A 25,492-nucleotide genomic window follows, 5' to 3' on the forward strand; every position below is an offset into this window, starting at 1 on the left:
TAATATTGAAGACAGCTTATGAGAACCACAGAACGGTTTTTTTTATATACATTTTCTTCTGATCAGAGAGTCAAAAGCAGCTGGGAGAGGCCTGAGCGATAGTATAGTGGGCAGGGAGCTTGCCTGCACAGTTCACCAAGGTTTGATGCCTGGTAACCTGTAAGGTCCCTCGAGCCTCAGGGTGGTCCTTGAGCACAAAGCTATGAGTAAGGCCTAAGCACCACCGAACATGGCCGCAAGACAAAAAAGCATTTGGAAAGCAAACTGGCTTCACCCCAGGCAGCTTTACCTACTGACAGAATACCCGCTAGCCCACGTAAAATGGCTAATTTATCACTGGGAGGAGGACTTCAGATGGCAGATAAATATAGACATAGCTCTTGGTTACCTAAGAGTTCCTGCCCCTCACAACAAATCATTCAAATGCACACATTTAAGCATACGAATCAAGTAAAAAGGCCTAATTCTTTGCCTCATTTGGGTAAAGGTAAATGCTAACTACCAAAGATCTAATAAGTTATTCAGTAAGGATTTTATTTTTCTGGTGTATGTTGTTGGTTTGAGGTTGTTTAAAAACTGGGCTCCAAATTGCAATTATTTTTAAAATACATTTTTAAGCATCCATTAGGCAGAAATTAGAAGGTTGTCCTGTCAGACATGCTGTAAAACATCTCTGGTTGTGCAGAGGAGATGGTACAGGAGTGAAGGCGCTTGCCTTGCATAAGGGGCCAAACTGGGCTTGTTCTGCACCACCACGTGGATTCCCAAGCACTGCCAAGAGGGACCCCTGAACACAAAGGTAGGACTGGTCCCTGAGCAACACAGAGTGTGCCCAAAAAAGCCAGAACCAAACCAAAACTAACCAGAACATCTACAGTTAACAATGAACCAAAGTTTACTGTGAATAAGGCGAATCTGTAATTGTGCGTACTAGCATTGCACTGTGGCAGTGTCTTCCCGCTGTTCATTGATTTGCTCAAGCGGGCACCAGTAACGTCTCCAATGTGAGACTTATTGTTACTGTTTCGGGCATATCGAATACGGTATGGGGAGCTTGCCAGGCTCTGCTGTGTGGGCAGGATATTCTCGGTAGCTTGCCGGGCTCTCCAAGAGGGACGGAGGAATCAAACCCCGGGTCGGCTGCATGCAAGGCAAACGCCCTACCCGCTGTGCTATCACCCCAGCCCATTGCTTATTAGCAAGATAAATATTGCACTGCGCTGCACTGTCCTCCTGTTGTTCATCGATTTGCTCGAGCGGGCACCAGTAACGTCTCCATCGTGAGACTTGTTGTTGCTGTTTTTGGCATATCGAATGCGCCACGGGGAGCTTGCCAGGCTCTGCCATGTGGGCAGGATACTCTCGGTAGCTTGCCGGGCTCTCCAAGAGGGACAGAGGAACCGAATCCGGGTTGGCCGCGTGCAAGGCCTTACCCGCTGTGCTATTGCTCCAGCCCAAGATAAATACAGTCTGGGAATTTCAAATTTAAATCTTCATTCTACCACTTTCCAAACCTTGGTGACTTCCAAAGCCTCTGACCTCACTGTCTTCAATTTGTGAAATGAAGGCGTTCAGTTGTACCTGTCACCAGGTTGTTTCTCATGACACATAAGTGAAATAACCCTGTTCAGTTCAGAGTCTGATGCACACTGTATATTTACTGAAAATTGCTGAAATGACAAGGTTACCAAAAGGAGAATCTCAGGTTGACCATATCTTTCTGTGAAATTCACTAATATTTTGACAATAGTCTTTTGGTGAGGTTTTTACTGAGACCTATATATACTTTGCTTGTCTGTGTCATCCACTTGCTGTTTGAATTAAATACAGTTTTGCTGATACTTGTCACTATTGTTCTTTGGTGAACTTCTGGCTCATTTTTCAGTTTCTCCAAAACTGTAAACATGTCTTAGGGAGACTTAACTGCTGGGTTAATTCAGTTCAAGGTAATCATTCTTGTAGCCAAACACTCAGTCAATTTTCTGACAAAATGCATCGTTGGTGCCTGATTAACCCAGCAAATGAGCCGGTTGCTCTGTGACTCTCGGCCCCCTCCACAGAATGAAGAAATGAGCACAGTGGATTCCCAGGACACATTCCAGGCACCAAGGGTGCATTTCAGTGCCACAGAGTCAACATTCTGGGTGGGCTCGCTCTTGTGGTTGTTTTCATTCATTCCTTCCCATAACAGCTTCCTAAAGAGCACCAGGCAGGATTTAGTTTGTCCTTGATTTACTTTCTGAAATAATGGAACCAATGTAAGGAGCTGTGTGGGACGTGGAAAAGGTGAGATTCGGAAAGACCAAAGTCACATGACAATCAGAACCACAGGGCCCACCACAGCATACGCATACTCCTGCCAAGACTGATACTGTTAACAGCTTAAAGATTTGTTTTCTTTTAATATGGCAAATGACAACTAGGAAATTAAATTGTATAGAGCATGTGGAATCGAATTACGATAGGCTTAATTCCATATATATAGGAGCATGGCTTGTAATACAAGCATATGATTTGGGACAATTATCAGAATACTACATACTTCCATTAACAAATACAAGTGACCACTTGAAAGAAACGAATTTGGTTTTGGTTTTTTTTTAAACCGCTTGCCTAAATAAGGACCTTGACCTTCTTTAGGAAGAAAAATAATAGATGTTCACACACACACACACAGTGTACTGAATAATGTCAGGTGAAATTATCTCAGTCTTCATGGTAAAATATTTGCTGACTAAAAACCTCAATTCCATCTGGAGACATAAGAATAAACATAACAATTCTATGGTAGTAGAAAATAGATGGAACCGTTGATCCAGTGCTAAGGATGATGTGAGGACAGTGGGTGAGTGTAAAGCTAGAGTGATCTTCTCAGTGGTTCGACAGAAGGAGAATTTGGTTGAAAGAGGACTGAGAAACAGAATCTTGCGGAGGGAACAAGCAGAAAATTTAGAAGACAGAACAAATGCAGTGTGCTTGTTAGGCATCACTGAGAGAGAAACTCAGTGCAGCAAAGAGCTAAGTTAAAGATGATTTTTGAAATTTGCTTAAGTTTAACTTGATATATTGGGAAAAGAGCAATTATAGGCCTTGAACATAAAATGTTTGAATTTAAAAAGGAAGAAGCTGGGGGTGGGCGGTGGAGAGACAGTCCAGTAGGGCACTTGCCTTACTTGCACTTGACCTGGATTTGATCCCCAGCATCCCGTACGGCACCCAAACCCACCAGGAGTAATTCCTTAGTGTGGAGCCAGGAGTAACACCTGAGCACTGTCAGGTATGTCCTCACACCACCACAAAAGAAGGGGGAGGAGAAGGAGGAGGAGGAGGAGAAGGAGGACGAGGAGGAGGAGGAGGAGGAGGAGAGGAAAAGAAGAAGAGGAGAAAGAGGAGAAGAGGAGGAGGAGGAGAAGAGGAGGAAGAGAAAGAAGAAGAGAAAGAAGAGGAAGAAGAAGAAATAGAAGAAGAAGAGGAAGGAAAAGGAAAAGGAGGAGGAGGAAGAAGAAGAAGAAGAGGAAGAAGAAGAAGAGGAAGAAGAAGAAATAGAAGAAGAGAAAGAAGAAGAAGAGGAAGAGGAAGGAAGAGGAAGAGGAGGAGGAGGAGGAGGAAGAAGAAGAAGAAGAAGAAGAAGAAGAAGAAGAAGAAGAAGAAGAAGAAGAAGAAGAAGAAGAAATAGAAGAGGAAGAAGAAGAAGAGGAAGAGGAAGTGGAAGAAGAGGAAGAGGAAGAAAGAGGAGGAGGAAGAAGAAGAAATAGAAGAGGAAGAAGAAGAGAAAGAGGAAGAAGAAAAAGAAGAAGAGGAAGAAGAGAAAGAAGAAGAAGAAGAGGAAGAGGAGGAAGAAAGAAGAAGAAGAAGAAGAAGAAGAAGAAGAAGAAGAAGAAGAAGAAGAAGAAATAGAAGAGGAAGAAGAAGGAGGAGGAGGAGGAGGAGGACGACGACGACGACGACGACAACGACGACGACAGTAGCAACTAAGGGAACGTGATTTATGTTAGAATTGTTGGGGGGATCTAGAAGTTGAATCTAGAGCTTGCCCAATCAGTAGTACCGAGGTTAAGATCATCTGAAATAGAATCTTATTGTGTTATGCAGGAGATTTTTCTTCAGACATGAAAAAACGTTTTTATATAAAATTATTTACCTAAAGTCATCAAAGTTTGGGAAACAGTGAAAAGAAACGATGGAACTGGTAAGTCGCAATCACGTAAACTGGATGTGTTTCAGCAGGAGAGTGCTTGCTCCACACGTGCTGGATTCAATCCCCAGCACTGCACTATGATGGTGATGATGATGACAATGCTGCTGCTGATAGCACAGCGGTAGGGCGTTTGCCTTACAAGCGGCCAACATGGCCGACCCGAGTTCGATTCCTCCGCCCCTCTCGGAGAGTCTGGCAAGCTACCGAGAGTATTCGATATGCCAGACACAGTAACAACAAAGTCTCCAATGGAGACGTTACTGGGCCCCCTCGAGCAAATCGACGATCAACGGGAGGGCCTTTACCTTTACCTGCTGCTGATACTGAAAACAAAACAAAACAAACACTGTCCTCCTGTTGTTCATCGATTTGCTCGAGCAGGCCCAGTAACGACTCCATTTTGAGACTTGTTGTTATTGTATTTGGCATATCGGATATGTCACAGGTAGCTTGCCAGGCTGTACTGTGAGGGCGAGATACTCTCGGTAGCTTGCTGGGCTCTCCAAGAGGGGCAGAGGAATCGAACCCGGCTCAGCCCAAGACAATCACCCTACCGCTGTGCTATCACTCCAGCCCGCTGATTAATAATAATAATAATAATAATAATAATAATAAATGGTAGAAAAATGATCCCAGGGTACCTCTGCAGCCAGCCAAATGCATAAACTCTGACTTGCTTCCTGGAATTATACAGGTAAGAAAGACAGTCCTCACAATACCACAAGAGGTACATGAGCCCTAGCCTCCACAAAGTTACCTCCCTTTTTAGAAAACAAAATTATGGTTTCCTTTTTATCTTCTCACTCCTTTTCATCTAGAGCCTTTTCATCGTCTCACTGCACTGACTCAACCCATCAGAACAGAGCCAGGTCCTGCCCTGTGTGCAAGGCTCTGAGTTTGATCCCTTCCCTACCGCAGCTCTGCTGGGAGAATAGTCCCCACACAGCAAGAGAAGACATAAACCAAAGCCCCGAGTGGCTCATGCCTGGGTTTTCTTGTGTACACAGGGAAGTGGTGAAGAGTTCTCTCTACCATGAGCTCAAGGTCACTGAACTTTCCCTTGTGGGGATAAGACTAGTTCTCTAGAAGTGGAGTGATGGCACAGTAGGTAGGATGCTTGCCTTGCACACAGCTGACCCAAGACTGACCCTTGGTACTATATATGGTTCTCCAGCCCACCAGGAGTGATCCCTGAGCACAGAGCCAGAAGCCCTGAGCACCACCAAGTGTAACCCCTGCAATGTCTTTTCAAAAACAGGAATAAAGGATGAGTTCTCTAACTTCCTCTGTCTCCAGTGTGGGAAAATAGAATCTTGACCTCTGCAGTTTTCTGTTTCTCCTTTAAACAAATTGAAACAAATTTTGAAAATAAATCCTATTTCTTCCATGTCAGCAGGATATTTGCTAAGTACGGTGCTCTGGTAGAGAGTGCCTGGAAAGTGAAATGAAAATTACAGTCTACAGTGTGAAATGGATGGGCACAAGACTTTTATCTTGATGCAAGCACACCCATAAGTGTAGCTGCATTGAATTAAGAGTGCACTGATGATGCAGTCTTTACAGGTAACTTCATCTCAAATATATGGAACTTGCTCAAACCTACATCTCCAACTAATCTTAAGTTTAAGTCCTATGTTTATCAAACTCATTCCCCTGGGTTGGCCTAATCTCATTTGTAGTCTGGATTTTTATTTCAATGTATAGTTTTTTTGCTGTAAAGATTTAAGCACCCCACACTCTATACTCCATGAGACATGATATTTCATTTATCAATATCACTATCATTGATTTGTTCGAGTGGGCGCCAGTAGCATCTCCATTCATCCCTGTCACATGCTAGTGGGACCGGCGACTCTTTCAGGGTCAGAGGAATGAGGACCATCATTGTTACTGTTTTTGGCATATCGAGTACACCACGGGTAGCTTGCCAGGCTCTGCCGTGCGGGCAGGATACCCTTGGTAGCTTGCCGGGCTCCCCGGAGGGAAGGAGGCTTTTGTGACACCCTTTAATCACCTTTACAGGTGTTCCCAGTCAGGCATATATGTGGGCAGGTTACTCTCGGTAGCCTGCCGAGTTCTCTGAGGGTGAGAACTAGATAATAAAGGTTGCGGCCGCGCACTTCTGGGAGCTTGGGTTATAGTCTCTGGATCTTGGCCATTGATAAGGTTACACGGCAGTTGATGGGTGTAACTGTCTAGCTACTGGAAGATGAGGGATCTGGGTGGAGGAGGCCAGTCCCAAACCAAGCAGGCTTAGAGATCTCAGCCCCGGGTCTCACACACCTGGGTTCCTCTGCCAGTTCCTTCATGCATGAGGTTCATCCTAACGTGTGGAGAGTGGTCTCAGCATGGCTGTGGCTGGGTCCCGAAGGTCTTCAGCTCCGAGGCTCTGCTTAGGGCAGAAAGGGAAACTCAATCCGCCCCCTTCAAGGGGCCCCTGTGAGGATAACCAGGTGCAGGGGCAGGAGACTTAAGACTTAAATTTATAATTTATAATTTAATTATATAACAAGTTCATTTATAGACTTAAGAAAATCTAAAGAAGCAAATTCTTTATCAAAAGAGGGGGAAAAAGGCACTTAGGTAAGCCCAGGTTTAGTGAGGTGTCTCCTCCCAGTGTGTCTTTTATTGTGTGGGAGTGGGGGGTGACATAACTGGAGATGTTGAGAGACTCCTCCTGGCTCTTCACTCAGCAATCACTCCTGGCAGTACTCAGGGGACCATATGAGATGCCAGGAATCGAACCCTGGTTGGCTAGATGCAAGGCAAGTACACTAGCCACTGTAATGTCTCTCTGGCCCTCCCAATGTATCTCCTATGGAAGACTCATCCCTTTTTTTGTTCTGTTTTGCTTGGGGCCACACCTAGTGATGCTCCTGGCTCTGTGCTCAGGGCTCACTCCTGGCATGGCTCGGGGAACTGAATCTAGGTTGGTTGGCCCTGTACAAGGCGAGCACTTCACCCACAGTTCTACTACTCCTGCCCAGGACTTCATCTCTTCCAACTGAAGAGTTCAGAGTCCTTTTTCAGACCCTTTCTAGTCATGATTTGTATAATCTTTTTTTCTCTTGAACATACAACAAAATTAATCCCTATCCTGGACAAAAGGTTGGTAGTGAAGAAGGGGAACATGGATGATATTCTGTCAGAAAGCACACGGCGGGGACCAGAGTGACAATCCAGGGGGTAGGGCATTAGCTTTGCACATGGCTGACCCAGGTTCGATCCCCAGAATCCCATATGGTCCCCTGACCATCACCGGGAGTAATTCCTGAGTGTAACGCTAGGCTAGGGGTAACCCTTGAGCAACACTGGGTGTGACCCCAAAAAGCCAAAAATAAAATAAAAAATTAAAGCACAAGGCATAGGAAAGGAACAAATCATTAGATAAACTTTGGGGGAAGAGGGCAGGGTTTGGGCTACACCCGGTGGTGCTGAGAGACTACTCCAGGCTAAGTGCTCGGGAGTGGCCTTTGGCAGTGCTCACGGGACCAAATGCAGTACAGGATGGAACTTGGGACAGCCTTCAGCAAGCAAGTGCATCAACTCCTATACTAACTCTCTAGATAATCTCTAGATAATCTAGATAAAAAGGTAAAGGCCCTCCCGTTGATCGTCGATTTGCTCGAGCGGGCCCAGTAACGTCTCCATTGGAGACTTTGTTGTTACTGTGTCTGGCATATCGAATACTCTCGGTAGCTTGCCAGGCTCTCCGAGAGGGGCGGAGGAATCTCTAGATAATCTAGAAAACCTCCAGATAATTTATAATAAAAGAGAAGTGTGGTAAAAGCCACCAGAAAAGTCCTCTCTACCCTTCCCATCAAAAATCAGACCGTAGGAATCGGTCGGGATAGGAGATGTGTGCAGAAAGTAGATAAAGGACCAAACATGATAACCTCTCAGGGTCTGTATTGCAAACCATAATGCCCAAAAGTAGAGAGCATATGGGGAATATTGTCTGCCATGGAGGCAGGGGGAGGGTGGGAAAGTGGGGGTATGCCAGGGATATTGCTGGTGGGAGATGTTCACTGGTGGAGGGATGGGTGTTTGATCATTGTGTGGTCGTAACCCAAACATGAAAGCTTGTAACTATCTCATGGTGATTCAATAAAATAGTAATAATTAAAAAAAATCAGATCATCCTTTTCAAAGAACATTGCATGTTGGAAGTCAGCAAGCAAGTTGCTAAGGCAGTCTGTTCGGTTTTCACCGAAAACTAATAAACTGAGAGCTTGGAATCCTCAGAGCTAGTCTTTACTTGAGCATTGACTCTGTCCCACCTTTAAATAATTCGGAGTTTTTCTGGGAGGTATTAACCCACAGTCTAGTAAAGCTTTTCCCCATCATGTCTTTTGTTACGTGTGGCAGGTGGGGAATGGGGCACATCCAACTATGCTCGGGGATCACTCCTAGAAGGGCTTGGGAAGTCGTAGGTAGTGCTGAGGATGGAACTGGAGTCAGCCACAAGCATGTCAAATAAATCCCTTAATCCCTCTACTATCTTCCTGGCCCTTCTAATGTATTTCTTTAAAAAAAAAACTTTCTTTGAAGATCAAATATCAAGACAGGCTTGAAAAATGGTTACATGGAGTAATCAAAGTACTTGGGCTCCAGTGGTACAAGGTCAGGAAAAGGTAGGGCAGCCATAGTTGACCCAGCAGAGCGATTGCCTGGCGTGAGCAAGACCCTGCATCTCTGCAGCACCACATGGTGATGGAGCCCCTAGTTAGCCCTAGTGACCAGTCAGAACTGTGACACACCAGAATTGCCGGGTAGAGAGACTCTGAGGTCCTAGCAGGATTAGATGCCAACCCTGAAAAAAATCAAAGAGAAACTGTAGAGAACAGAAGCTACAGCTTTGGTGATAAATTCACTACATACAGACATTGCTTAACAAATATTTGCCTTTTATTTTAGTTACTAGCATTAGTGGTGAATAGCTTTGAATTCATCCTATTTATTTGTGTCTCCCATATTATTATATGAATAACAAATTGTCAGAAAAAAAGAAGCTACTCACCAGTTTAGCTTTTAGGATGTACATGATTGCCCTGAAGTAAAGAAAATTATGTGGCAGTACTTGTGCTGATTTGTAAAATGCTCATCGAGTCATGTAAGATTTGAAAAAGAGCATCTTAATTTTGTAGGTGAGAACTCTGAGCCCAGGGGAAGCGTACTTCCTCTATGTTAATATAGAGGATGTGTCAAATTCTAGATCTTCTGACTCTAAATTCAGTGTCCTTCCACAAAAGTACACAGTAAAAAATCTTCTATATATTACTGGAGTATCCCGCCCACACAGCAGAGCCTGGCAAGCTCCCCGTGACGTATTTGATATTCGATATTCGATATGCCAGACACAGTAACAACAAAGTCTCCAATGGAGACGTTACTGGGCCCGCTCGAGCAAATCGATGAACAACGAACGGGAGGGCCTTTACCTTTTATATTACTGGAATGACTATTATTGTTTAAGAATCCCCCTCAGTGGTGCTCAGGGAAGCTCTGAACACTGTGCCTGGGGTCACTCCCTCTGGTGCTCAGGGAACCACTAGATGGAAATCTGGCTATCTTCCTGCAGAGCCTGTGCTCTGGCCCTTTGACCTATCTCGGGTGCTATGGAATTAAATGTAATCCCATAGTTCATGTATTGATTAAAAATCCAGGATCCCACATCTTTTTTTTTCCCTGTTTTTATGTTATCAGTCTCACTTCACTGAGCATTCTATTTTTTGTGTTTTTTCTTGATACACCATGATTTACAATACTTTTCATGATAGCCTTTCATGAACAGAGATTCTAATCCCACAACCCGCATCTGTGCTTTCTTCCACGTTGTCTCAGGCTCTTTCCCACCCACGCCTGCCCCCCACCCCCATCCATCCCAAACCATGCCTTCGGTAAGCTCTATTCTGTAGACCAGTTCTGGGTTCTGTTGCCTTGGGCCATTTGTTATTATTCCCTTACTATGCTTCTTTACATACCAATATGAGAATAATAGTTCTAGATCTGTCCCTCTCTTTAGAAAGAGATTCCTGTCAGAGAAGCTGCTAACTTCCAGTTTCTCTAATAGAAATCTTCTCTCTCTCCCTCTCTCTCACTCTCTCTTCCTGAAAATGCTTTTATGCATTTGTACTTTGTTTCAAATCGTTTGTAATAGTATGATCATTAGCTAAAAGGAAGTGAATGATATCAGAATTAATTAAAGTCAAACTTGAGAATGGTTTCCCCTGAAGAGTGAATAGGGTAGTACATGTCCCCAGGAAGGCTGTGAACTGCCCTTCAGTACATTTTATAACTTGGGTCCCAAAGAGATACTCCTGAGCTCAAATACAAAAACAAAATCTGCTGCCTGGCTAAAGACAAAATCTGGTGTCATTGTCATCCTCTACCAAAGAAGAATCTGGATGACTACAAGAATAATTCACGGTGAGAAGCAATTCCTCAGCTGAAAACGCCTTGGTTACTATGATCTTAAAAGATCTAAAAGGAAAGAATCTTCCTGATTCTGTATTCACAGTTAAAGACATGGGCCTCAAAGAAATATCCAAGTCAGAAAGCTACGCACCATTCAAACAAAATCTGGTTGGCAGGAGAGCTGTGCCCAGGATCGGTGAGCTTCCCTCCCTAACCGGTAGGTGGGTGTGTTTAGCAGAGAGAAGCAATGGGAACCGCCTGTCAGCCAGCCCTGAGAGCTAATTAGCTCAGCCTACAACAAAGATAAGTGAGCCTGGGAGGAGGGCCCCCTGAGGGGTCTTTAGATTCTGGGAAACGTCTGATTGGCAGATGTTAAAAGGGATTCTTTGGTAATCCTGTGCATCAATGGGCTGCACAAATTCAGCCCAGGACTGCAGGAACTCAGGCATGAGGACGCTGTGCAGCGGGCTCCCACAGACAGACCCGAGATGGACAGAACCTTGGAAGCTCTGAGACACATCATTGCCCAAGTGCTGCCTCACAGAGATCCTGCCCTGGTCTTCAAAGACTGTAAGTACTGAAGGGGAAATGGTGTGTCTTTTTTTTTTTCTGTAGCAGTTTTAGAAAATGGATCTAAACGTCTCGTCACATCCCATTTAAGTATGATTTCTCCTAAATCTCTGTAGTCGTGTGCTGTGGTCCAAGTGATATTTAACTTGTTTCTGACTGAAGTTCTGCTTTCATCTCACCTATGATCTTAGCCGTTCCATCTTGGTAGTCGGTTAGAAGCTAAGTCTCTCCTAAAATCAAAGGGTCACCTAATGACTTAATGAACTTTCCCACACACTTAAGTACAAGCAAGACTGATTGGTACTGGGATTCAAATGAACATGGACTTGAATATGATTGTAAAATATATGTCTTTGTGAATCTGTTTAATTCTCCATAACATGCAGTAGTTATACTCAGTCGAAGTGCCCGTGCTGTGCTTGAAAATTGTTGTTGCAAACCAAACTTAACAATACTGAACTCTTACATTTTGGCAGTTAATTGTAATACTTTAGTTAAAAACTCAAAAAAGGAGAGGGCTTCCTTCTCCCCCACCACTCTCCCCCCCCCCCCATCACACCAATCCCCCAGGGAAAGTTGTAAATGGCTGTGGCAATGTTATTTCAAAATATTTTTTAATGATTTTGAAAAAATAATTCAATCAAGTTTTCCCATTCTAGCAATACCATTAAACCATTTGTCATGTAACTTCGTTTCTGGAACCAATTTGATTTCCTGCTGCCACAAGACAGACTATCTTCACTTTGCATCTTATCTACAGTGGGTTTCATATTACAAAGGGCTTCTGGAAATAGAACTTTACTGCCCAAAAGGTATAATGCATATGGATTTTTTTTTCCTTACTTCAATAGGTTACAGGTTTCTTTGTGAATCTCATTATGTCTGTCTCCATCAAAACATCAATGGTTTGGATTTTTGCTTTCTGATTGCTGAATAATGTTAGTTTCCAGATGTCCTTTTAGTTTATATTTCTCATATGTGACGAAGAAAGAAATGTTAGGCCATTTTATTCCATAAATTTTTCTTCTTGGAAATTAAGTTGTAAACAATCTGCCCTCCAAGGCATAAAGTAAAAGCTTTCCTATCCCTTCTCTTCTTTTCTTCCTTCCTCTTTTTCTTTCTTTCTATTCTGTCTTTCTCTTTTATGTTCTTTTTCTTTCTCTTTTATTTCTTTTTTGTCTTTCTATTCTCTTCTTCTGTCTATCTGGTCTTTCCTTTTCTTTTTTGATCTCTTCTTTCTTTAAACACTGCCTTCAAGCATGTCAATAGCTGCCAGAACTAATAAAAATCACCCTCCTTCAGTCTCTCCTGGAATCTATTCAGGTTTGGTATGTTTCTTTAAGTGAAGGAAAGAATGCCCCCCTCCCACAATAGCACTAAATTCACTTAGTGAAAGGAAAAAGGACTTTTGACCTGCCCTAAGCTGTGGGTAAATTGGATAGACCAGGGGCTATCACTGACAGTCTGTATGCGGGTAGAAGAGTGAAAGGAAATAGAAAAGGTTTTTGTTTGTATGTATTTTTTTTTTAACTGAACTCACTGTGAATTTAAGAAGCTCATTAGGGAATTTTATGGCTCACTTTTTTTTTCTTTTTGGGCCACACCCGGCGATGCACAGGAGTTACTCCTGGCTCTGCACTCAGGAATTACTACTGGCGGTGCTCAGGGGACCATATGGAGTGCTGGGAATCGAACCCGGGTTGGCCGCATGCAAAGCAAATGCCCTACCCACTGTGCTATCGCTCTAGCCCCTACGGCTCACTTTTTAAACTGAATTTTTCCCATGAAGAATTTGCAGTTGAGCAGTGAGAATAAAATAGAAAGGGAGTTAAAAGGAATGACACCTATTTTGCCATCCAGACCTTTGTGGGAACTCATATATGAAACGGACGGCCTCCTATTTTGTACAAAGAACCCACACTGATCAGATAGTATTGCCTGCCAGAGTGTAGCTCCCCTGCACTGCATGGCCTAAGGTGTGAATATTATAGACTGCTAATTCTCACCCTTTGGGTTTTTCTCATCTGAAAAATGACGAAAGGAAAGTAAGCCAAGTGGCAAAATTTGCACCCGGTTTCCTCATGTCAAAACATCCTAACTACTCATAATCCTCCTGGAATATATGGGAACAAGCTTAGTTACACTCTGGAGTAGGTCATCAAAATACCTGGGTAATGCAACTCAAGGCTCAGAATTAGCACTTGGACTCTAGCACTGGTTTTTGGCACAGGCAAGAGTTGGTTCCATCCCCCTCCTGCTCTACACATCCTGTCAAGGCTAGCATCAGTCTGGAGTGGCAGGTTCTGAGCCTCCTCTCCCAGGCACTCCTGGTTCTTCTTCCCCAGTTAAATCCAATCCTGCCAGAACCAAGGGGCTCAGCACACGTTACTGTCAGTTACTTAAGAAAAATTACTCCTGCACATCTTATATTCTGCAGATGAAAAGCCAATTCAAGAATTTTTAAGACCCAGCAAAGTTGAACAAAGAAACGCAACACACACACACACACACACACACACACACACACACACACATACATTCCCTCTCTCGCTCCCTCCTGCCTCCCTCCCTCTTCATCTCTCTTTCTCTCAAAGTATTTTCTCTAAGTTTATAGGTAAGGTAAAGGTAAAGGCCCTCCCGTTGATCGTCGATTTGCTCCAGCGGGCCCAGTAACGTCTCCTTTGAAGATTTTGTTGTTACTGTGTCTGGCATATCGAATACTCTCGGTAGCTTGCCGGGCTCTCCGAGAGGGGCGGAGGAATCGAACTCGGGTCGGCCATGTTGGCAGCGTGCAAGGCAGACGCCCTACCCGCTGTGCTATCGCTCCAGCCCTCTAAGTTTATCTTGTATAAATACAAAGGCATTTGTCTCACTGTTGGTTGGCTAGGCATAATTCAGGGGATGTAAGTCATCATTCAGTTAATTGGCTGCCCTCAGTTGGCTTTTGATTTTATTTAAAAATAAGCAACAGTAAACTGAATTTTCTCTTCGATTTTTCTATTTTCAATTTTCTGTTTCAAGAAGATGTACCCAAGAGCTGGAGCGATAGCACAGCTGGTAGGGTGTTTGCCTTGCACGCTGCCAACCTGGGTTTGATTCGCAGCATCTTGTATGGTCCCCTGAGCACTGCCAGGAGGAATTCCTGAGTGCATGAGCCAGGAGTAGCCCCCATGCATTGCCTAAAAAGCAAAAAACAAAAACAAACAAACGAACAAAAAAGAAGACGTACCCAGATAGTTTCTGGTGTATGATAGAGGCACATGTAGATAGTTACGGTCATTTCAGAAATAAATTTAAATTCTCCTTTTAGTCAAGGAGGCCTCCAAGCAACATTTTGCAGTGCATTAAATGTCTCATTTGCGGGGCTGGAGTGATAGCCCAGCAGGTAGGGCATTTGCCTTACATGCAGCCAACCCGGGTTCGATTCCCAGCATCCCATATGGCCCCCCGAGCACCGCTATGAGTAATACCTGAGTGCATGAACCAGGAGTGATGCCAGTGCATCGCCAGGTATGACCCAAAAAGCAAAATAAATAAATAAATGCCTCATTTGTTTTCAACAAGATGTTCATAGGGCAATTGGCATCATTTGTATTGTGTTTTATTTTCTAGAATGAAATGAATTTCATAACATTTCATAACCCCCGCCCCCAACTCCCGCAATTTTGCTTAATTCACTTTTCAAATGGAAACTGCTTAAATAAAGTGGACCCTTTGGGTGGGGGTTGGCGGGTGGTATGCCACACCCGGAAGTGCTCAGGGCTTACTCTGTGCTTGGGGTCGCTTCTGGTGGGGCTTTGGGTACAATATGAGGTGCCAGGAAGTCAACCTCCAACTGGGGTCAGCTGCATGCAAGGCAAGTGCACTACCCACTGTCCTATCTCTTTGTCCCCTAAAGTAAGGTCTTGACTTGAAGTTTGCTCTGGCTGACTTTGACCTGCTTTCTACCACCCAACCGCCTCCACTTTCTAACAAGTAGCCCTGGGACTCTCTCTATGAGCTTTTCTCAACTGGGGGCCCTCAACATAGTCCCAAAGGTTCACAGGTGAAGATTTGCATAAACGGGGGCCACATCATGAGGCTACAAGGCCAACTGGTAGGACAGAGTGGGCACAGGAAGGAAATAAGGTTGGAAGGGGGCCACAGTTGGGGAGAAGGTTGAGGGGCATTGCTCTAGTCATCTGAGAGACTGCAGAGGAATGGAACGTGGCTCCATGGTGCATTGCGTGGTTGGCTTTGTGGAACCTACTCATCAGATGACAAGTGTACCACACACACTCATCCACCATCTTGGGGTTCTTCATTCAACCATTCCCAGTAATGGCAGGATGTGGTTACAGCATTACTGTAACTATTACTGTAATTATTGTAAGGGCATATACTCTTCACAGCAAGGCTGACGGTATGAACTCTTCATAGTGAGGCAATCTGCCAGATATGTGTGTGATTTAGAAGTGAGGAAGCTGAGGACCATGGAGGGGAATGCAGTTGCTCAAGGTCACCCAGAGCCAGGGTTCAGATGGCATCTCCCAACTCCTCCCCTTTAAGCCACAACAAACCATCACTCCTCAGAGGAGCTTCTACAGTCCTACAGTGTCATGGCCATCACCATTCGTGCTGTCCGTTAGGGAAACAAAAGTGGGGTAGAGAAACGCCTGCTGGGACTCGAGAGACCAGTCGAATTGGCACATCTGCAGAGGAGATTGAGAGGGGAAGGGCATTTTCAAAGAGAGGGTGCAGCAGGTCCAAAAGTAAATCAGGTAACACAAGAGGAATGTGATGAGGAGGTAGGAGGGAAAGAGGGTGGAACGGTAAGTGTAGTCATGCTGAAATACAGGGACTTGAGGTCTTTGGCCTTGACCATGATCCTAGATTAGTTCTGTGAGATCTGACCTGAAGTTGCATGGGGGGGAAAGAAGATACTAACATCTGCTCTGTGGTACTTCTCTGACACCAAGTTGGAGAGAGGATTGCAGCTTTTTCACAGCACTCAGACATGGTTCAAGTTTTGTGGATGTGGACTTGTGCATAGAAAGAGTGTTTTACTAACTAAAAGCGAAATCAAGGCTAACTTTCTCACACAGTCATCTTAGCTGTCAGTGAAGCCACGAGAACATGGTGATTTATAGCACTGACTTATGAAGTGACATGATGGGTTTCGCTGATATGTTTCCCTGAATTTTATAGTGAAAACTTTATCATGAACTTTTATCAAGGCTGTTTCTTGGCACAGCTAGTGGGAAATTTCTCCCATATTGATGGTGTATTAACTCTTCCACTTGGGAGACTTTTTTTTTGGTATGAAATCTGTGTGTATATATCAAATAGGTGAACACTTCAAGAACTATAGCTTTGTCCTTTGGAAAAATTTGGTCTAGACTATAAAACGATGAAGAATATCTTAGTAAATATGAGTCTGATGAAACAGCAGCATAGGGGCAGAAAATCTAAAAGTTAGGTATTTTCTCCATGCTGTGGTTTTTGGTGGTTACCTGAAATCTATAAACGTGATGACACATTTATGGTTTTTGCTTTTCACGGAAAAGACTGGAGAAGGATGTAATGGATGAAGGCCGTGTGCAGTAAAATCCCTACACATATTGCATTGCATTCCATCACAAACATGTGCCTGAAAGAATAGGGGTAAGAACCAAAAATCCTCCACTGGTCACTAACTCATTTTGGATTAACAATGGCGTCTTAATTACACTCATTTGAACTCGGACGATAATTTGAGCACTCAGACTCTGGGTGTCCATTCTGTTGAAACCTATTCAAATGCTAATTTTATTTGATTTATTACAAGATGCAACTATTTTTATCTGAACTTTTACTCAAAGGGAAAAAAACCGCACGTTTCAAGTTGGTTATTGGTAACATCAGTAATGTTCTTGTCCTTTTTTGTTTTTAGTAAATACACATTTGGCAGACTTTAAATATTACAGTCTCTGCCCCAGCGGAAAAAATTTCCACATGGGAAAAAGTAAGTGACTTCTTGATCCCCTAATGGCATACCCATCCTAATACTTTATTTCTTAATATGCAAATGAGATTTAGTAAGCCCAGGTAAAATATGATTGACATTCATCCTGTGAGCATAGCTGGCGCCTCTTCATGGCCCTGCTGTCTTGTCTCACCATAAGCTTTTTAAAATTTTTAACAGTTAAGATTTGTTAGCCTGAACTCAACTTTAACAACTTCTGAAACTCATGTGTTAAGTTACAGCCCATAATAGGACACAGCTGGACCAGAGTGCGTTTCTGAGCATATGATTTTTCTGTTTAAATGACACGCTTTTACTGATTATGTGCTACAGATTGATTTAAGAAATGTAAGACCACTTTAGAAGCCTTTCATAAAAGAATCTTCTTTATTTAATACATTTCATATTGAAGGTTTAGCCCCACGGGCTCTTCTTTCTGTTCGCCAATGTTCAAATGTTCACATCAGTTTAGACTGTCAAGGTACTTAAGACCATCCTAGCTGTGAAACTTTTGCAAGCAAAAAGAATGGAAAGTTTCATTTGGACAAAACAGCCCAGGTTCACAGCCCTCTGGTTCTTGGGTTCTCTCTGCTGCCACATTCTCTGACCTGACCGTGCTGTTCTTGCTGCTGCCTGACCGAGAATCAATTGATCCCTGTTTTGATATCCCGGATCAGCCCATCACCACTCTGCTGGCACTAACTGCCCATCCTGTATCCTTTGCTCTTTTCTGGGGGACTCTGCATAGAGTAAGCACCTCTCAGCACCTGTTTCCCCACACTTGCATGTCCCAGGAGGGCGCAACCACATCTGCACTGCCCTATAATCCCAAAGACCTTCTTGAAGCCAGCAGCCAGGAAGGTGGCACCACAGACTGGGAATGAAACTTTTTTTTTTTTGCAATTTTTATTCCCCTTTCCCAGGGTCTCCCCTTTAGGCGGAAGTAAACTGCAGCTGGGACTAAGCCCCCTGTGTTCCCTGACACCTTCAGCCTAATTATAGGCAGGCTGAGCTGGGAGGGAGCCTGAGGGGGAAGGGTGTCCTCACCCATCCCTGGCTGCCAGGGCTGCTGCCATCATCCTCTGCACCGGAGGCCTCATGTCATCTTCAGAACTACCTTCTGCCAGAGACACCCTGTGTGTTAGGACCAGACTCCATTCCTTGTCCAGAAACCCTGGTTAGATATTGCAATGGAATTGTGAGGAACTCTTTTTTTCTTTTTGGGTCATACCTGGCGATGCACAGGGGTTACTCCTGGCTCTGCACTCAGGAATCACCCCTGGCGGTGCTCAGGGGACCATATGGAATGCTGGGAATTGAACACAGTTTGGCTGTGTGCAAGGCAAATGCCCTACCCGCTGTGCTATTGCTCCAGCCCTGTGAGGAACTTTTTTTTACAGAGACTAGAGCCAGGGAAGGGGCCTAGTGCACTGGAAACCACACTGGCACTGGTTGCACACAACTGGTTAGCAAAGCAACCTGCCTTTTCTTTCCTTTTTTTGTTTCTTTGTATGGTTGTTTGGTTTTGGCTTGTGGCCCACCCCCAGCGATGCTCAGAGGTTACTCCTGGTTTTGCACTCAAGGATCATTCCTGGTGGTGCTGGGGGGACCATATGTGGAGCCAGAAATAGAACCAATGTTGGCGCCATGCAAGGCAAATGGTCTACCTGCTGTCCTGTCACTCCAGACCCTCCTTGCTTGCCTTGCTTGGGTTGCTGGTGGCTGATCTTACTTCAACGGGTCCCCCAGTGACGCTTCTCAAAGGAGTGCAGTCTAGATGCCCGGCAGAGCCAGGGAAGATGTGGACTTCCTGATTGTTTAAATCCATTTGAGCAGGTCTGAGGTCATGGAGCTTTGATGTGGGGGTAAAGTCATCTCACCTCCGGACCATGGGGAAGCCACACGTGGGAAGCCCTGCTTGTTGCTGTGCTGAATCCTGGTCCCCTTAATGGCATTCAGACTTCAGTGTGCTTTGGGATTTCCTCATGTTCCTTCATATGTTTTCTGTTCTGCCATCATTTGAAAAATGGCTTATTCTTCCAGGACATGGAATGGGGGTGTGGGAGGGACACTGGGATCACGGGTGATGGAAAATGGGCACTGGTGGAGGGATGGGTACTCGATCATTGTATGACTGAAATGCAAGCACGAAAGTTTGTAAGTCTGTAACTGTACCTCACAGTGAGTCACTTATAAAAAATTTTGAAAAATAAAAATTAAAGATGAGTTTTTTTTAAATTTTTCTCCAGATGATTTTCAGTTCTGCATTGTTAAATTCTAAGATGAAAAGTAAACTAAAAAATATGTTTAATATCTTTGTGCTAAAGTGAGCTTTGTAAAACAGCCCCAAAAGACTAATATCCTCCCCAGCCCCTCAGGGAAGCACCAGGGTGAAGAAGAAGAAAAGGAAAAACAAACAGGAAAAACATTGAGAAAGTTTCCCTTTGGGGAACAAAAGTCTCTGCCCGCCTCAGCCCTGCTGAGTCTGGAGCCTTCTTGGAGAGAGGTTCTAAGGATCTGAGCTGCCTCCCATTGTTGGGTTGAAGGGACTGAGATAGCTTCCTGTTGCCCTCAGCACAGATGCTGAGCCACCAAAGTTCCAGCATCCTGGTCCAAACTTGGAGAGTCTGAGCATGGGAAGCAGCTGTCTGCTGGTTGGGCCTGAGCTCTTGACACAGTCCAAGCCGAAGGCCTGAAAAATGCCCACTTTGCATGAGGGAAATATCTTGAACTCCCCTTTACATTCTTTGGGATTCTTTTCCCTATTTTTTCTTCAGTAAAACTAAGAAATCGCATGGGCAAGAACAAGTTGTTCGGGATCGAATTGCTAGAATAGGAAATGCTAATTAACTGCATTTCAAAATATCACCTGCTGAGACTAATCTAATTAAAGTTTATACTTAACTATTACATAACATAAAGCCATCTGTTTGAAAGGGAGAGAATCAATTAAAAATATGTTAATCACTTTAAAAGCCTTTCAGTGACATATCCATAAATTGTCGTTTTTTCTAATTTGTCTTGGTGTTTGGCCAGACATTTTTCCCCAGCTAGAATTTTCTGTCATTGGAAGACCTGAACGAAGTGGAGCCTTCTTAGAGGAATCGTTCAGGATGGGAGATGGGTGCTGAAAGTAGATAAAGGACCAAACATATAGAGACTGATAGCTTCTCAGTTTCTATATTGCAAACCAGAATGCCCCAAAGTAGAGAGGGAGGATGGAGGAAATTGTCTGCTATAGAGGCAGGGGGAGGGCTGGAAAGGGGGGGATATTGGGACATGGGTGGTGCAAAATGTGCACTGGTGGAGGGATGGGTGTTCGATCATTGTATGACTGAAACTCAAACACGAAATTTTTGTAACTATCTCACGGTGATTCAATAATTTTTAAAAAAGGAGGAAAGTCGTGCCTTCCTCGAAAGAAACAGTGACCAAGATACAGGGATAGCCCATGGAACGGGAAAAAGTATTCACCCATTACTCATCTGATAAGGGGTTAATATCAAAGATATAAAAGGCACTGGTAGAACTTTACAAGAAAGAAACATCCAACCCCATCAAAAAATGGGGAGAAGAAATGAACAGAAACTTGCTCAAAGAAGAAGTTCAAATGGCCAGAGGGCACATTAAAAAAAATGCTCTACGTCACTAATCATCAGGGAGATGCAAATCAAAACAACAATGAGATATCATCTCACACCACAGAGCCTGGCACACATCCAAATGAACAAGAACATCCAGTGCTGGAGCAGATGTGGGGAGAAAGGGACCCTCCTTCATTGCTGGTGGGAACGCCAACTGGTCCAGCCTTTTTGAAAAACTGTATGAACATTCTTAAAAAAAAAAAAAAACAGAAATTGACTTTACTAGTGATTGATATCAAAAGAAAAATTTTCCCCTCATCTCTGAACTCCTTACATATTTTGGAAATCAATTCAATAATGCTACGTGCACAATTAGAGAATTTTCAAACTTGTAGACTATTTTTAGAATATTTAATGATACGTTTTTTTCCCCATCCAGAAATAGTTTGTTTCAAGATTCAAGAAGCAAGTCTATAATCAAGCCTTTTTCTTTCTTCCTTTACCATCTATAACCACAAATAATAGCCACCTCTAATACCTACCCTTCCAAGCGACCTAATGCCTACCCTGAAGAAGAAGTTTTGTTATGAGCAGTTCCCATTTTGGGCCTTGCTGCAAGTCCATGAGCTGCTGCCATTAACTGAGGCATCAAGCAGTAAGGCAGGTGTCTGGAGACAGTGGGCCGGGATTCAAACCCAGGCCTTCTGGCACCAGAGCCTCACACACGGTGGTGAGACTAGGCTCCACCACCCAAGCTCATCCTACCCCCATGGCCCATGGCGTTATCTGCTGGGCAAACAGCCTTTCTGTTGCTCACGGTGAAGAGACAAGGGACAGTTGTGCATTTTGGTGTGTCCTGGTACAGTAGATTGTTTGGTAACATATCATAAACCTTGGTGCATGTATATCCTTCACATCTTAGAATTCCTGTCTGAAAACATGAACTGGGTCACCATCTTTTGCATTCCCTCTGGAAAGATAATTAGCTCTGAATGTTTAGGAGAAAGGCCACCCACGTATCTGCATGTTCTGGAGGAGCTCTCTGCATCTTCCAAACTGCAGATGACTCTTGCTTGCTTCACTGCTACCCTCTTTGCACAGGTGTCTCTGTGCAACCCTTCCAGAGCACCATTCCCGTCTGGAGGCGCATGGGCACCTCCCCTGAGGATGAATCCCTCACATGGTGTTCCCATAGGAAAAGACAGAGTTCCAGGTCTCTGTCTCCACACGGGGAAAGCTGGGGAGCCAAGACGTGGGGTGGTTTCCAGTCATTCACGGAGGATAACTCCCCTTACCGCATCTCTCCTGTCTCTTCACAAACTTACCTTCTTCTCTTTTATTTATTTGCCGGGGCGGGGTTGGGGGGGAGTTTGCTGGCCACACCTAGTGGTGATCAGGGGATTCTCCCCTCTTGGTGCTTGGGGTCATTTCTGATGGTGCTCCCGGAGACTATGTGGTTCCAGGGGACCAGCCCAGGTTGCCTACATGCAAAGAACTCTCACCAATCCAGTGAGCTCTGGCTCTGCCCCTCTAGCCCATTTGTTCATTTACTGTGGCAGCGGGGTGAGGGGGCCCTGCATGTTGGGCCACACCCATTAGTACTCAGAGGATATTCATGGCTCTGTGCTCAGGAGTGACTCTGAAAGTGCTCAGGGGATTGATTTATATGTGCTGCCAGGAACAAAACTGGGTTCAGCCAAAGCTGAACAATACAAGGTAAGTGCCTTCACTCTGTTCTTTCATTTTTTTTGTTTTTGTTTGTTTATTTTTGCGTCACACTCAGCGATGCTCAGGGTTACTCCTGGTTCTGCAATCAGGAGTTATTCCTAGTGATGCTCGGGAGACCATATAGGATGGCCCTCCCGTTGATCGTCGATTTGCTCGAGCGGGCCCAGTAACGTCTCCATTGGAGACTTTGTTGTTACTGTGTCTGGCATATCAAATACTCTCGGTAGCTTGCCGGGCTCTCCGAGAGGGGCGGAGGAATCGAACTCGGGTCGGCCATGTTGGCTGTGTGCAAGGCAGACGCCCTACCCGCTGTGCTATCGCTCCAGACCCTGCTATAGGATGCTGGGGGTTAAAATTCCGTCAGTTGCATGCAAGGCATACACTCTTCCTGCTGTTCTATCATTCTGGCCCTGTTATTCTTTCTTAGCGACACCTTTTCCGGTCTCTCCTTCATGTCGTTTTTTGATGACACATGATTGTTTATTCCTTTACTCTCTGCCAAACTCGCTCTTTTTCAAACAGGAGACACATGCAGGGGTGCCAGGGGCTTGGGAGTGCTTGATGCACTTCTGGGGACTCAACTCAGTGCTTTGCACAGGCTCTACTACCTAACTCCCTCCCCAGACTTTCTCATTTTCAAAAGTCTCCTCCCTACCCCTATGCCCCCTTTAAATCTCATTTCTTTGAGGGAATTTAGCTTAGTTCTTTAGTTCTTCTTCATATGCAGGTTTCCCCTGACTTTCCAAGACTGCATCACCTACTTTTTTTTTTCTTGTTCCTGGAGCCTCACCCAGCTTTGCTCACTATCAAACCTGGCAGTGCTGGGGGTGGGGTTGGGGGTAGGGGTCCCTATCAGTGCTGGGGACTCAACGGAGGTCAGCTATGTGCAAGGCAAGTACCTTAATCCCTGTACTACCTCTCTGGTCTTACACTTTTACCTCAGTTGACTTGCTGGTACCGTACATTTTTTTTCCCTTTATTTTATTTTATTTTATTTTTTTTTACAGTTGTAGATTTACAATTTTTTGTGCTTTGGTTTCAATTATACAATGATCAGATACCCATCCCTCCACCAGTGCCCATTTTCCACCACCATGGATAATATCCCTCCCACCCCCATCCCCCCATCCCCCCTGTCTCTGTGGCAGGGCATTTCCCTCTCTCTCCTTTTGGGTGCTGTGGTCTGCAAAAGAGGCATTGAGTGGCAAACATGTTCAGTCCATAGTCTACTTTCGACATGCATCTCCCCTCCTGGGAGGATCCTCCAAACATCCTTTATTTGGTGCTCCCTTCTCTATCTGAACTGCCCTTTCCTCTAGGATACCCGGCTGGCCTCTAAGTTATGGAGTAATCCTCCTGGTGCTGATCTCAGCTATTCTTGGGTATTAATCTCATACTTTGTTACTTTATATCCCCCAGATGAATGCAATCTTTCTATGTCTATCCCTCTCTTTCTGACTCATTTCGCTTAGCATGATACTTTCCATATTGTACCACTTGTATGTAAATTTCATGACTTCATCTTTTCTAACAGCTACATAGTACTCCATTGTGTAGATGGTACCATACATTTTTAAGGTTTCAGGATTTCTTTGAAGTCATCTCCGCCATACAGAGTCACACCAATACTTTGTTCACCAATTATGTGTATGTGATTTCATCAGTCACACTGTAAACTTTAGAGGCAGAACTCTGCCTTAAAATTATTTTTTGATCAAGACAGGTGCTAGCTAGAGCATGCCAAGGTCACACTACTACGTGATTATGATTTTCTGATCCACAGGTTCCAGAAAATTCTTTTTCAACTGAGCCCCATGCAGTCTACAAAGGGAATAGACAGGATATTATTGTTATAGGAACAGATCAGTTCCTACTGTTTCCTAGGAGTGCTAGTTATTATGAAGGTCAAGTCAGGCCAGCAAGTAAGGTACAATAATGTCTCCACTCTGACTAGGTTTGATCTTTCTGTACCTGTGCCAGCTGGGTCCAGGCTGCCATCCACACACAGATGGGATCAGCACACCACAGGGATCCATGTAGGCAACCTCTGCTTCCAGGAGGAAGTCTTGATGAACTTCATGACTTCACCTACCTTCTACTTATCTTCACTTGCTTGCACTCAAACTATTCTGGTAGGCAGAGCTCTGCTAAATGTCACATGAATTCCAACAGCTGCTTCAAGATGAAACTTTGATGTTGGATCCCAAGGAAATAGCACAGGAGACTGAACCAGAGTCCCTGCCCCTCTAGAATCTCACAGTCTGTGCTGAGTTAAATAACAGAAAAACGTCCTCCTGAAAATAAACTGTTATCACAAGGCACTTTATCCCTCTGAAAAGAAGGAGGGCAGCCCAGTTGATAAATTGATACTTGATAAATTGAACCAGATGCACTGCATCCATTTTGTTCGCCTGGTTTCTAGGAGACTAAGGGCTATGACATAGGGATGCTGGTGAAAGAAAAGCCCAGGAGAGGAGATTCATGTGGACTGGCACCAGTGTGGAAGGCCTGATGGAGGAAATGCTATTACTACTGAAGTAAATTGCATGGAGAGAGGGAATGGGCACTGTCAACAATAAAAGAGGAAGGAGATCTCGAAGCAAGACCCTGATGTTAAAGCAGCCTATGGCCCCAGCAGCCACACCCACATTCCACTACAACTGCTGTGTAATTTCTCAGTTAATTATTCTGGAGTTTCTGGACATCTCCAATCTCTACCATACTAACGTCCCAGTAGGAGCACAGCAGGTTGAGTGGAATGGAATGTAGATGCCAACTAAGATCGAGTAACAAAACCATGAACCGGAGAAGCCTCCACTAGTAACAGCAGCTTAGTAAATCCTCAAGACAAAGGCTTAATGTCCCCAAGGTGAGATATAATAATCTTTACAACTTTTCTTTTACAGAAGTGGTTTTTGATCATTCCATTAGCCATTTCATGGTAACAGGCAATATACAATAAATTATTTGGGGCCTGAGATAGGAATAGGGTGAGGGTGGTTGGGAAAACTG

The 25,492-nt window shown here is 44.3% G+C and overlaps 1 protein-coding gene across 2 annotated transcripts in view; it reads left to right on the top strand.

The window, feature by feature from the left end:
* Positions 1–10,891: 10,891 nt before the first annotated feature.
* The window catches only part of LIX1 (limb and CNS expressed 1), a 65,168-nt gene continuing 50,567 nt past the window's right edge, over positions 10,892–25,492 (top strand). For both annotated transcript variants that reach the window (XM_056112611.1, XM_056112612.1), the window contains exon 1: positions 10,892–11,185. In XM_056112611.1, the coding sequence (XP_055968586.1) occupies positions 11,104–11,185 (82 nt within the window). In that variant the 5' untranslated portion in view covers positions 10,892–11,103. The remainder of the gene's footprint in view (positions 11,186–25,492) is intronic.

The sequence above is a fragment of the Sorex fumeus genome, unplaced genomic scaffold, assembly GCF_029834395.1.
Source record: "Sorex fumeus unplaced genomic scaffold, SorFum_2.1 ptg000018l, whole genome shotgun sequence".
In the NCBI taxonomy this organism is placed as follows: Eukaryota; Metazoa; Chordata; class Mammalia; order Eulipotyphla; family Soricidae; genus Sorex; species Sorex fumeus.